Raw genomic sequence first — 12,341 nt, 5'->3', positions numbered from 1 at the left:
CTTGTTATGAAAGACTTTTTCATGTTAAAACTTTTACACTTTTGGTAACTTGGTGCTTCTATAAATTTACAGAAGTTTGAGCAGTTCCAATACCTAGTTCTTTTCCTTTAGCTGCATATTAAATAGCCCAAGAAAGAATATCCCTATGTATGTTTTTGTTTCCTTCCTCCTTTCTCCTTTCAAGGAAGTAGAGACCTCTTCGGCTTTTGCATCATTTTAAAAAATCTTTGTCAATTTCTTCTACTTCCTCCATCCCCACGTAACGAGCTGTAAGTCTAAGAGCAAAGTATCTAAATTCTGTTCTCAAGGACTAAGGAATGTATGTCTGGAGTGTGGATGGCTTGCAAGAGCAAAGGAAAATGAGGGAGTTAGTGCCTAGGAAGAAAGGATCCTACATTTGTAAGCAAGACTGTTGGAAGAATTTCTTGCCTTGAAAATGTTTTGGGATGAGCGAAGATATGACCCACTTTCCCTCTAGGCTCACGGTCATGTTTGCAGTTGTGGACGTAGCACTGACGAGAGCGATGGCTGAGATCTTATGATGGTTCTGCTCCAGGACCTGGCCGTTGAAATGAATGGAGAACAGTTCTGGCCCAGAGCTCATTCCAATCAGATGCCAACTGATGTGGTCATGGGCACAAACTGTTATATCTGAGGGAGAGACAGAGAGATGGGGGCCAAAACAGGCAGTCAGCAGTCTGTGATAAAAAATTCCCTCACCAGATACGTATTGAGCACCTGCTTTGCATCAGGCATTGTGCCAGGTTCCGGGGGGTATAGACACTCCCATTTTCGTTCCTGCCCTAGAAAAGCAGACATCTGAGTGGTGGGCAAACAAGCAGTCACAACTCATTGCAATAAGTGGTACTATAGAGCCCAGAGATGGGGGACATTAGTTTAGAAACACAGGGATTGCTAAGGCCAAGGAGAGAAGAAAGTAGGTGACCAACCATCCTGGTTTACTGAGGACTGAGGGGTTTCCCAGGAGGCAGGATTTTCAGTGTTAGAATTGAGAAAGTCCTGGGCAAGCCTGAGTAGTTGGTCACTCTAGTACCAATCTGGGCTCAGCTGGAGGGAGTTGCCAGAGCCTCCAATAGGGCTGAGTTGAAGGGCCTAAACCTCTAATCCTAAAAGGGCTTGATCCTAACAGGAAGAAGATGTGAAGATGCTTTAAGGATTTTATACTGTTTCTTTACCCGCTGGTTGATTGTTTTAATGACAAGGCAGTGAGTTACTGTGTGGGTTATAGGATCTCCTTAAAATGCAGTGGAGAAATCCTCAGTATACTGGGTCACTGGGAGCGTTTCATGGATGGAGTAATGAGAACTGAGTACAAAAGCTGTTTGGCTCCTTCTTGCTCCCACAGTGACTCAGAAAATGCTGATTTGCTCTATAGGAGATTCCAAACTCTGGCTTCTATCCTTGGCTTGGGTTTTAAATTTCAGATCTATAATCACTCGATACTAGATCTTGGGGCCATGAATCAGTCCCTTACCCAAAGAGGGGCTAAGGGCTTGTCTTTTTTAGACCACTGTAACAAGACCAATTCCTAGTATCACAGGTGAGAACAAGAAGCTGGAAGGTAGGAGGCTTTGGTGGAAGAATTTATCTGCCTCCAATCAATGCTTATATTGGGTTGAGCATTTCATACATCTGTATTAGCGTTTATCATATTTATTCAATTTATACTGCCCCATAAGGCAGTTTTACAAGCATTAACTTTTCTCAGTTTCTACTACCAGCTACTATCTACCCCAGCTACTTTCTACCCCAGCTACTCTGTCTATTTCAACTATAAATTCATAAATTCTATGCCCTGATAGAGTTATCAATTTTTATGTTTTCCTATGGGTTATTTTGGCTTCTCCTTCTCTATATTTAGACAGATGATTTACTTTGCCAGGACACAGATACGATTTCTCTTTTGACCACTCCGCTCTAAGGCCCATAGTACTAGACATGCTATGTATCTGTAAAAAAATTCTTAAACACCCTCTGCACCAGGATAGATGATTAACCCATTTTTTTACGAAAGCACATTGAGACAACTAACTGCTAAAAGCCACACTAAGGTAGAGAAGTGAGCAAGGTGTAAACTCAGATGTGCTAACTCAGTTAACTAAGTTTTTAAACTCTGAATCAAAACCCAGGGTCATCTTAGTATATTTGTAATGACCCGGGTGGGAAGATAGAATCAAATGAAATGGAATACAATTTAAAAGCAATGTCCAGACCTCAACTCTTGACAAGTTTTATTTTTAGTAAGAGAAGCCATTTGTGATTTTCAGATATAGAGAACAGCCTCTATATAGAGCCTCTATATAGAGAAACTTAGTGTTTTGAAGCATAGTTTATTTAGTAAAGTAATATTTTCATTTTTCCCATTTTTCCCCCACAGGATCTTTGGTTCTAGGTCATTTCTATCAGAGAGAAGTAGAAGTGGTTTAGGTGGGGATCAGTTTTTTTTCTCTTAACAATTGTTATGATTTTGCTTTTTCACAAGAGTCTACATGTAAATGATTCAAGAGAAAAACATTCCATATGCCATTGAATATTACTCATCCATCATCTTTTGAAATGCTAGTAGTATTTTTGTATGTTGGATATTTCTCCTAATCTCCTGTTCATCTTCACTGTGTCTTCATTGCATTCTTCCTGCTGACCCTTCCTGCTGAGGATTGGCCTTGAACTCTGTTTCGTAGGGCTTCCTCTCTGGAAGAAAACATGGTCACCATGCAGCAGGAACCACACAACTCACTGAAGGAGACTAAGCTGATATCCAGGATGTCTTCCTGGAGATGTAGGCCAAGGTGAAACCTGCTCAGAGCACTACATGTAATAAGACTGGACACTGCTTCTCTTAGGTAGCTTCTAATTTGTCTGTTGTACTTGCTAGTTAAAAAAAAAAAAAGATTAAACCTTGAGAACCACTGAACCAGATTACATCACCTTTCAGATTAGGAGTTAAAAAATAGTGAGTATGGTCAACTACCTTAGTGCCTTTAGGAAAACAATGGGATCAATGCTTCAACTATTTTTGGATAGTACACAGCCCACGTGTTACCTGGCATTGTCCCATTCACATAGCCATTGACTGTGTACATTAGGGATGATGTCTGGTTCCAGCTTTTACTTTCATCAAACACAGCAAACATCAGTACATGTTGCTTGTCAAACATCTTCTGTATCCCATCCTCAGTTAGGGTGCCTGTGAAAAAAGACATACTTTTAATAGCATCCCAGATAGAAGGCTCTCATTAGCTATTCCTAGATAACAGAGTTTAAGATAAGCAGCCAATCATAATGATGTCAACTGTAAAATGTTCTTATAAAAATAGCATCTATCAAGTAATAATGATTGAAGGCTTATTAAAATCCTCGTGCCACCTTGTTTTTTCTGGCACCTGATAGCCTTGAGGAATGGGGCTTTAAAAGTAAATTTGATCTGGCACAGAGAGAAAACATTTGGTGACTGTCAAGGCTTTAGTAAAAGTATACATTTCTTCCAGTGTCAATAAGTCAAGCAGGGACTTCCCTGGTGGTGCAGTGATTAAGAATCCACCTGCTGATTCAGGGGACACAGGTTCGAGCCCTGGTCCGGGAAGATCCCACATGTCGTGGAGCAACTAAGCCCGTGCACCACAACTACTGAGCCTGCACTCTAGAGCCCGTGAGCCACAACTACTGAGTCCATGCACCTAGAGCCCGTGCTCCACAAGAGAAACCACCACAATGAGAAGCCCGCGCACTGCAATGAAGAGTAGCCCCCGCTCGCCGCCAACTAGAGAAAGCCTGTGCACAGCAACAAAGACCCAACGCAGCCAAAAATAAATAAATAAATAAATAAATTTATATTAAAAAAAATAATGCATAGGTACTGTAGCTCATTTGGTAAAAGCATCACACTCCAAGTTTAATATAGCCATCTTGTAATGGGACACTAGAGAATTGGTTGAGAGGGTCAAGATTAATCCACTCTCATGAGTAAAAAATGCACCTGATAGTAAAATGAAAGAAGAGACTTTTATAAGTTTAAAATTTTTTCGGTGTCATCACAGTATCTTCTCTATACCAGGCAATGAAAATATGTATTTGTATAGTGAATAAATGAATTAGGAATGTATGTAGGTATGGTATGCGTGTATGTATAGACAGATGGTGAATCCATCACATTATCTCCCACAGTGCAGTTTGTTGTGGTTGTTTGTTTTAATGAAAGATGGGATGAATTTGTTTGGGGTAAAATAAAAGTCCAAGCTTGCTCCTAAGAAGCCCAGCCAATGAAATTTCTTATAAAGTCTGTTGAGTGTGTTTGAAACCTACCACACAAAGTGTTCAGCTTGTTTACAAGAAAGGAACCTGGAGTTTTGTGTGTTTGTAGACCAAATGACCAACCCAAACCTCAGATATATTACTCAAAGCTCTTTCCAAGTACTCTCAGCAGAGTACGGACTGCTGTGTACTTTCAAAAAGACTTGGCCTTGAGGTAAATGTTACGGATCATATGGGCATGGCAGCAGAACATACTCTCAGACAGAGATTTACTTGGGAGAGACTCCCAGGACCGAGATGAAGGAGGGGTTGAAGAAACAGAGGAAGATTGCAAATCCTCAAATAGCAATGTCAAACGATGATCTGGTTTCTGCACCCTTCTCTGCTTGATTTACGAAAAGATACCAAGACACTCCGAAGCTTCATTCCATTATAGTATCTTTACCAATCCAACATCTTGCTGTTTTTATTTTTATTTTTTTTACCTTTCTTACAAATAAGCAGAGGTCCAATCAGTCCAGAGTTGAAGTCGTGTACCAGATTTTCATAGGAGTAATAGATATATGTGAGGCATGGAGGGTCATTGTGGGTGGGCCCACTGTCCTCACTGATATTCCACTCATAGGTATATTCTTGGCCTGGAGCTACAGAATCATCCATCCTCTCCACAGGGAATGTGTGGTCAGGGTAAGAAGCACCTGGAGACGTAAAAGCCGTGAAAACATCTGGATAGTTTCTGAGAACAACTTTTTCATCACTCTCAAGTCTGGGGGGACATAAGTTCTCTATGAAGATATATATGCCTTTCTATAGAAAGCTGTCATTATTTGGAAAGATTCACATATATCCACTTCTATGTCTATGTAATTATAAAGGCTTTGATCCATGGTGACCTGAAGTGAACAAGAAATGTTACTAGTACATTATTTAAAGTTTAGCAAGTTAATTTTCCAGAGTATCTAAATAATTATTATTTAAATATAATCAGATAAGTGAATCATCTTTGATCAGAAAATCATCTCAGAATATGAAGATGGGTTATATCATCTCTGTGATGCATGACAAGACATCTTTTTTTTAATTTTTAAATTTTTTATTGAAGTACAGTTGATTTACAGTGTTGTGTTAGTTTCTGATATACAGCAAAGTGATTCAATTATATAGCTATATCTATATCTTCTTTTATATATTATTTTCCATTATCATTTATTACAGGATATTGAATATAGTTCCCTGTGCTATACAGTAGGAGCTTGTTGCTTATCTATTTTATATATAGCAGTTTGTATCTGCTAATCCCAAACACCTAATTTATCCCTCTCCCATCCCCTTTTCCCTTTGGTAACCATAAGTTTGCATTCTATGTCTGTGGTCTGTTTCTGTTTTGTAAATAAGTTCATTTGTATCATATTTCAAATTCCACATATAAGTGATATCATATATTTGTCTTTCTCTGTCTGACTTACTTCACTTAGTATGATAATCTCTAGGTCCATCCATGTTGCTGCAAATGGCATTATTTCATTCTTTTTTATGGCTGAGTAGTATTCCATTATATATATATACCACATCTTCTTTATCCATTCATCTGTCAATGGACATTTAGGTTGCTTCCATGTCTTGGCTATTGTAAATAGTGCTGGTATGAACATTGGGGTATATGTATCTTTCCAGATTAGAGTTTTGTCCAGATATATGCCCAGGAGTGGGATTGCTGGATCATATGGCAACTCTATTTTTAGTTTTTTGAGGAACCTCCATTCTGTTTCCATAGTGGCTGCACCAATTTATGTTCCCACCAACAGTGTAGGAGGGTTCCCTTTTCTCCACACCCTCTCCAGCATTTGTTATTTGTAGGCTTTTAAATGATGCCATTCTGACTGTTGTGAGGTGATATCTCATTGTAGTTTTGATTTGCATTTCTCTAATAATTAGCAATGTTGAGCATCTTTTCATGTGTCTATTGACCATCTTGTATGTCTTCTTTGGAGTAGAAGTGTCTATTCAGGTCTTCTGTCCATTTTTTGATTGGGTTGTTTGGTTTTTTTTTGTTCTTGTTGTTGCCATTATTGAGTTGTATGAGCTGTTTGCACATTTTGGAGATTAAGTCCTTGTTGGCCACATCGTTTGCAAATATTTTCTCCCAGTCTGTAGGTAAGATATCTTATATTTAATCACCTGTTAGCATGGGTTTAAGTGGTTGTAAGTACACTCAGATCTGTTTATATATTGTTTTGCTCTGTATTTCATGTCTTCTTTCCAACTGATGCCACCCTTAGCCCTGTTTTATCAGTTTATCACATCTCCACCATCTGATTATCCCAACTCTTTCCCCAGAGTCTTAAAGTCTATCCTATATGCAGTCTAATTGTCCTTGTATAAAATATATCTACCGTCTGAAGTTTACATGCCTTACTTTGGTCCTTTGTGTACCCAAAGGCCCACTAGTAACACTTTCATGTGTATTCAACTTTCCCTACTGGTGGGAGACGGGGGAGGATATAGAAATGGTCTTCCTTATTGAAGAAAGGGAACTGTGATGCTGAAGAGTAAAAGCGGTGCAGAGGGTTGGGTGGGGCTTTCAACAACAAAGAGAAGATGTGGCTAGAGATGGAGCAAGTGAGGTCAGGAAGGGCAGAGGTCGTTGTCATAGATAGCAAGTGAGAAGGGCAGTTTCTTCTGAGGCATTCCTCATTTAATTAGGTGAAAGTTTCACATCACTGGCTGGTGCCAGAATTTCTCTTTAGGATACAGTTATCTTTGTTTAGTACAACAGTCAATAAATTTCTTGAGGTGGAAGGTAAGACCATCAGACTGTAGATGTGGGTAGAAAATAAGGATCAGAAAAAAGGGCTAAAATGTTTTACATAATGGAGTAAAGGGCCAGCGGAAACTACTCTTACTGAAGTGACTGTAGTTTTTGAAAACAAATGGTTAGTTTCTTTTCTTCCCTTCCCTCCCCTCTGTTCCTTTTCTTCTCCTCTTTATTCCTCCCCACTTCTTTCTCTCTCTCTCTCTCACTCGGTCCCCCTTCCTTTCACCATCTTTATTAAGGTATAAATTACAAACAATACAATTCACCAATTTTTTTTTTTTGCATCTTTTTTTTTTTTTTTTTAGTAGTAGTCTTTTATTTATTTATTTATTTATTTTTGGCGTGTTGGGTCTTCGTTTCTGTGCAAGGGCTTTCTCTAGTTGTGGCAAGCGGGGGCCACTCTTCATCTCAGTGCGCGGGCCTCTCACTATCGCGGCCTCTCTTGTTGCAGAGCATGGGCTCCAGTCGCGCAGGCTCAGGAGTTGTGGCTCACAGGCCTAGTTATTCCGCGGCATGTGGGATCTTCCCAGACCAGGGCTCGGACCCATGTCCCCTGCATTGGCAGGCAGATTCTCAACCACTGCGCCACCAGGGAAGCCCCAATTCACCAATTTTAAGTACAATATTTGCTGAATTTTGACAAATAAGTACAGTTCTATAGCTACCATCACTATTGAGGTACAGAAGATTTCCATCACTCCAAAAAGTTTCCATGTGCCATTTGTAGCCATACCTTCCCCTGTTCTCTGGACACATGCAACCATTGATTTACTTTCTGTCACTATGTTTTACTTTCCTATATTGTCATATAAATGGAATGACACATCCATTTTGTTTGATTATAGTTAGTTAGTATGGTATACCTTCAATCCTTTACTTTTTATCTTTGTCTTTAACGTGGATTTCTTGAGTTCAGCATAAAGTTGGGTGTTGCTTTTTATTCAATCTTAAAATCTCTTAGTTGTCGTGTTCTTCCCATTTGCTTTTAATATAATTATTGATATGGTTGGGTTTAAATCTACCATTCTGCTATAGTTTTCTATTTGTCCATCTGGCTTTTATTCATTATTTTCTTTTCTTTCCTACTTTCTTTTGGATTAATTGAGTATTTTTTATGTTTCCTTTTTATCTCCACTATTGGTTGATTAGCTTTGCTTTGTTTTATTGGCAATGCCCTTCAGCTTACAAAATACAACTTTAACTTATCATAGTCTACCTTCAAATAATCTTATACCATTTTACTTATATTATAAGAAATTTGCAATAGTATATTTCCATCTTCCCCCTCCCAGCCTTTGTGCTATGGTTGTCATCCATTTCACTTCTACATATATAATATACCCCATAATAAACTGTCGTTATTTTTTGCTTTCCAGTTTAGATAATTAGTTATCTTTTTAAGAGATTAAAAATGAAGAAAAATTTTCTCCATACTTACCCATTTCTGGAATTTTTATCCCTTCTTGTGGCCCCAAATATCTCTCTGATATAATCTTTTTCTGCCTAAAGTACTTCTTTTAACATTTTTTTTTCCAGGTCTGCTAATGAGAAATTGTTCCTGCTTTGCATGTCTAAAACAGTCTTTATTTTGCCTTCATTTTAAAAGAATATTTTTCCTTGGTGTAGAATGTCAAGTGGACAGATTGTCCCCATCCCCCCACACCCAGTACTTTAAAGATGTCCCTAACTATCTTCTGGCTCGCATTGTTTCTAATGATATCTGCTATCATTCTATTTTTTTTCCTCTGTGACTTTTAAAAAATTAATTAATTAATTAAATTTATTTTTTGGCTGCATTGGGTCTTCATTGCTGCACGTAGGCTTTCTCCAGTTGCGATGAGCAGGGGCTACTCTTCGTTGCGGTGCACGGGCTTCTCATTGCAGTGGCGCCTCTTGTTGCGGAGCACAGGCTCTAGGTGCACAGGCTCAGTAGTTGTGGCTCACGGGCTGTAGAGCGCAGGCTCAGTAGTTGTGGCACACGGGCTTAGCTGCTCCACGGCATGTGGGATCTTCCTGGACCAGGGCTCGAACCCATGTCCCCTGCATTGGCAGGTGGATTCTTAACCACTGCACCACCCGGGAAGCCCCCTCTCTGTGACTTATCTCCTCTGACTGTTTTCAACATTTTCTCTTCATCACTGGTTTTCAGCAATTTGATTATGATGTGCCTTGGTGTGGTTTTATTCATGTTTCTTCTTCTTGGTTTTGTTAAGCCTCCTGACTTTGTAGGTTTATAGTTTTCATCACAGTTTGAAAGTTTTCAGCCACTATTTCTTTGAATATTTTTTTCTGTCCCTTCCTTTACTAGGATTCTAATTACAGTTTACCCTTGAACAACATGGTTTAAACTGTGCAGGTACACTTATACATGGGTTTTTTCCAACAAATATGTACTACACCATCCATGGTTGGTTGAATCTGCAGATGCAGAACCACAGATATAGAGGACAGACTAAAATTACATGTGGATTTTCAACTGTGTGGAGGGTTGGTGCCCCAATCCCCACATTTTTTAAGGGTTAACTGTACACATATGTCAGATCACTTGATATTGTCCCATAGTTCACTGAAGCTCTGTTCATTTTGTTCAGTCATTTTTATTTGCATGTTTTATTTTGGATAGTTTCTAACATTATGTATTAATGTTCTTTAATATTTCTTCTCCAGTGTCTAATGTGCTGTTAATCTCATCCAGTGTACTTACCATTTCAGCTACTGTATTTATCTATAGAGGTTCCATTTATGTTTTGTTTTTTTTTTAACATTCCATCTCTCTCATCATGCTCATACTCTTCTCTACCTTCTAGAACATATGGAGAATATGTATAATGGTTATCTTAATGTCTTTGCTTGCTAGTACTATCATTTCTTTTTTAAAATTTAAATTTTATTTTAATATAGTTGATTCACAATGTTGTGTTAGTTTCAGGTGTCCAGCAGAGTGATTCAGTTATACATATACATATATTCATTTTTTTTAGATTCTTTTCTCATATAGGTTATCCCAGAATATTGAGTAGAGTTCCCCGTGCTATACAGTAGGTCTTTGTTGGTAATCTATCTTATATATAGTAGTGTGTGTATGTTCTTTTTCTGGATCTGTTTTTACTGATTGATTTTTTTCTTGATTATGGGTAGTGATTCTCCTGATTTTTTGAACACATTAATTTTTATTACCATTGTGAGTTTTACATGTTGGTTTTGGGATTTTGTTGCATTCTTGTAACAAGTATTGGATTTTATGCTGACACATAGTTCAGACGCTTGGAATCAATTTTATACTTTCAAGTCTTACTTTTAAAGCTTTGTCATCTCCTGAGCAGCCTATAGTCTAGACTAATTTTGTCCAACTTCTGTTCCTTCTGGTGATTCTACACAGTACCCATTTATTAGGAGGTCTTTCCACTTTTGATGGTGGGAACATACACTATTCCTGACCCTGTGTGTGGTCTAGGGATTGTTCTGTCTGTTTCTTTTTGGTGGTATTTACCTTACCATTAATACTTTCCTCACATACGTGTGCATATTAGTACTTAGTTGAAGACTTGACAGGACCTCTCACTGGATTCGCAAGAGCTCTTTCTCTGTGGCTGTACCATTCTCTCTAGGACTCTGCCCTACAAATCACAGGTTCCAGACACTATGGCCTACCCAAAGTCTAAACTCTATTTCTTCAACTCAAAGAGACTGCTGGGCTCTGTTTGGGTTCACCCTCATTGTGCTGTGCCCTGGAAACTCTCTCCAGGCAGAGGGCTCACCTCATTTGTTGTTATTCCGTCATGGATCGTTCTCTTGCATTGTCTATTGTTCAGTGTCTGAAAACTGTTTTATGTTATTTTGTCTGCCTGTCTAATTGTTAAGCAAAAGGGTAAATATGGTCCCTCATGTCCAAAAGCCAGACTCTGAGATGCTGAATTTCTATAAGAAATAGTTTATGTTGTAGCAGTGTCAGCTACCCTTGTCTAATTGCACATCATCAGGAAAATCTATTCCACTCAGAAACACTCATGTGAATATGCATGGCATCAGAATACATTTGGGCTCTTCAGATGGGAGTGGGAAACAAGGCATATGCATCCATCAGCAATGGGGCATTTAGGCACTGCAGCAACATGCATTGCTGTACCACATGAGGTTCTGAGTATGGAAGTCATAAGGTAGAAGATTTGAATAGGTACATCTAGATTCACTGACATGTTCTCCATAGGACACCATTCTATGTATGGAAGAGAATACAACCAAACTTGAAGTAATATTGTAGTCATGATTTCATTTGCTTTAGAGATAGGAAGATGGACTTTAATACCTTCAGAAGCTGCCAATTTATTGTAGATGATTAGCTTAGAGCATAGGGAAAAAAAAAAGACTAGTTATGGATGGACCATAAAGTCTTTACTGAAGCCAGGAGACTGAATCAGGTTACTATTAGGTCAACACAAATCCAACTGTGTCAACTCATTCCATCAAACTTTTGTCTTACCCACAGGATAAAGACTAAGTTTGTTACTATGGCAGCTGAAGTTATTCATGAGTTTGCCCAGTCTACCTATCCAGTATCATCTCCATTTGCATCTCTATGCCATGCATATTTTGTACTCCACAGCAATTTACTATGTCTAAAATATATTCCAAGTTTGCACTCTTCTCTGTATCTCTATAGGCATCACTCTAGGACAAGCCTAGACTCCAGAATTAGCCTGTTAACTGGTCACTGGGATTCTGGCATAAGAGGACCCTCATAATCTATTTCCCAGCCTGTAGACAGAATGATCCCTTAAAACCCCATATCTTACTTTGCCATGTTCCTGCTTAAAATCCTGACAATGGCCTCTTATTTCTCAAACTCCTTAACATCGACCACAGGTCCATTTATGATCCACCCCTACTTCTCTCTCCATTCTCAACATGTGTGACTTTTCCCCTTGTTTACTATGTATCAGTCACACTTGGGTCTCCTTTTAGTTTCCCAGAAATGCCAAGTTACATCCTAGCTCAGGGTCTTTGTAGATATTATTCCCTCTGCCTAGAGTGTTCTTCCTCCTTTTCTTCCTTTGGATAAATGTGTGCTCATCCTTCAGATGTCAAGTGTAAGCTTACTTCTTCCCTGATCTATGATTGTGCTGTTTTTTTTTTCTTTTACAGCACTCACCACAATTTATAATTAAGTATTGATATGTGTGAGATTATATGATTAATTTTATTTCTTCCTACTAGATAATAATTATTTGTACCATGCACATTTCTGTCACTAGAA

General features: G+C 38.6%; 1 protein-coding gene across 1 annotated transcript in view; it reads right to left on the bottom strand.

Annotated features, from left to right (window-relative positions):
- Positions 1 to 12,341, bottom strand: part of F5 (coagulation factor V) — an 83,298-nt gene that overhangs the window by 43,718 nt on the left and 27,239 nt on the right. Inside the window, exons 4-6 of the mRNA XM_061183123.1 lie at positions 4,758 to 4,970; positions 3,065 to 3,208; positions 430 to 651 (exon numbers count right to left, since the gene is read on the bottom strand). Of these exons, the coding sequence (XP_061039106.1) occupies positions 430 to 651; positions 3,065 to 3,208; positions 4,758 to 4,970 (579 nt within the window). The remainder of the gene's footprint in view (positions 1 to 429; positions 652 to 3,064; positions 3,209 to 4,757; positions 4,971 to 12,341) is intronic.

Source organism: Eubalaena glacialis, chromosome 3 (genome assembly GCF_028564815.1).
Source record: "Eubalaena glacialis isolate mEubGla1 chromosome 3, mEubGla1.1.hap2.+ XY, whole genome shotgun sequence".
In the NCBI taxonomy this organism is placed as follows: Eukaryota; Metazoa; Chordata; class Mammalia; order Artiodactyla; family Balaenidae; genus Eubalaena; species Eubalaena glacialis.
This window is presented reverse-complemented; position numbering and strand designations above follow the sequence as displayed.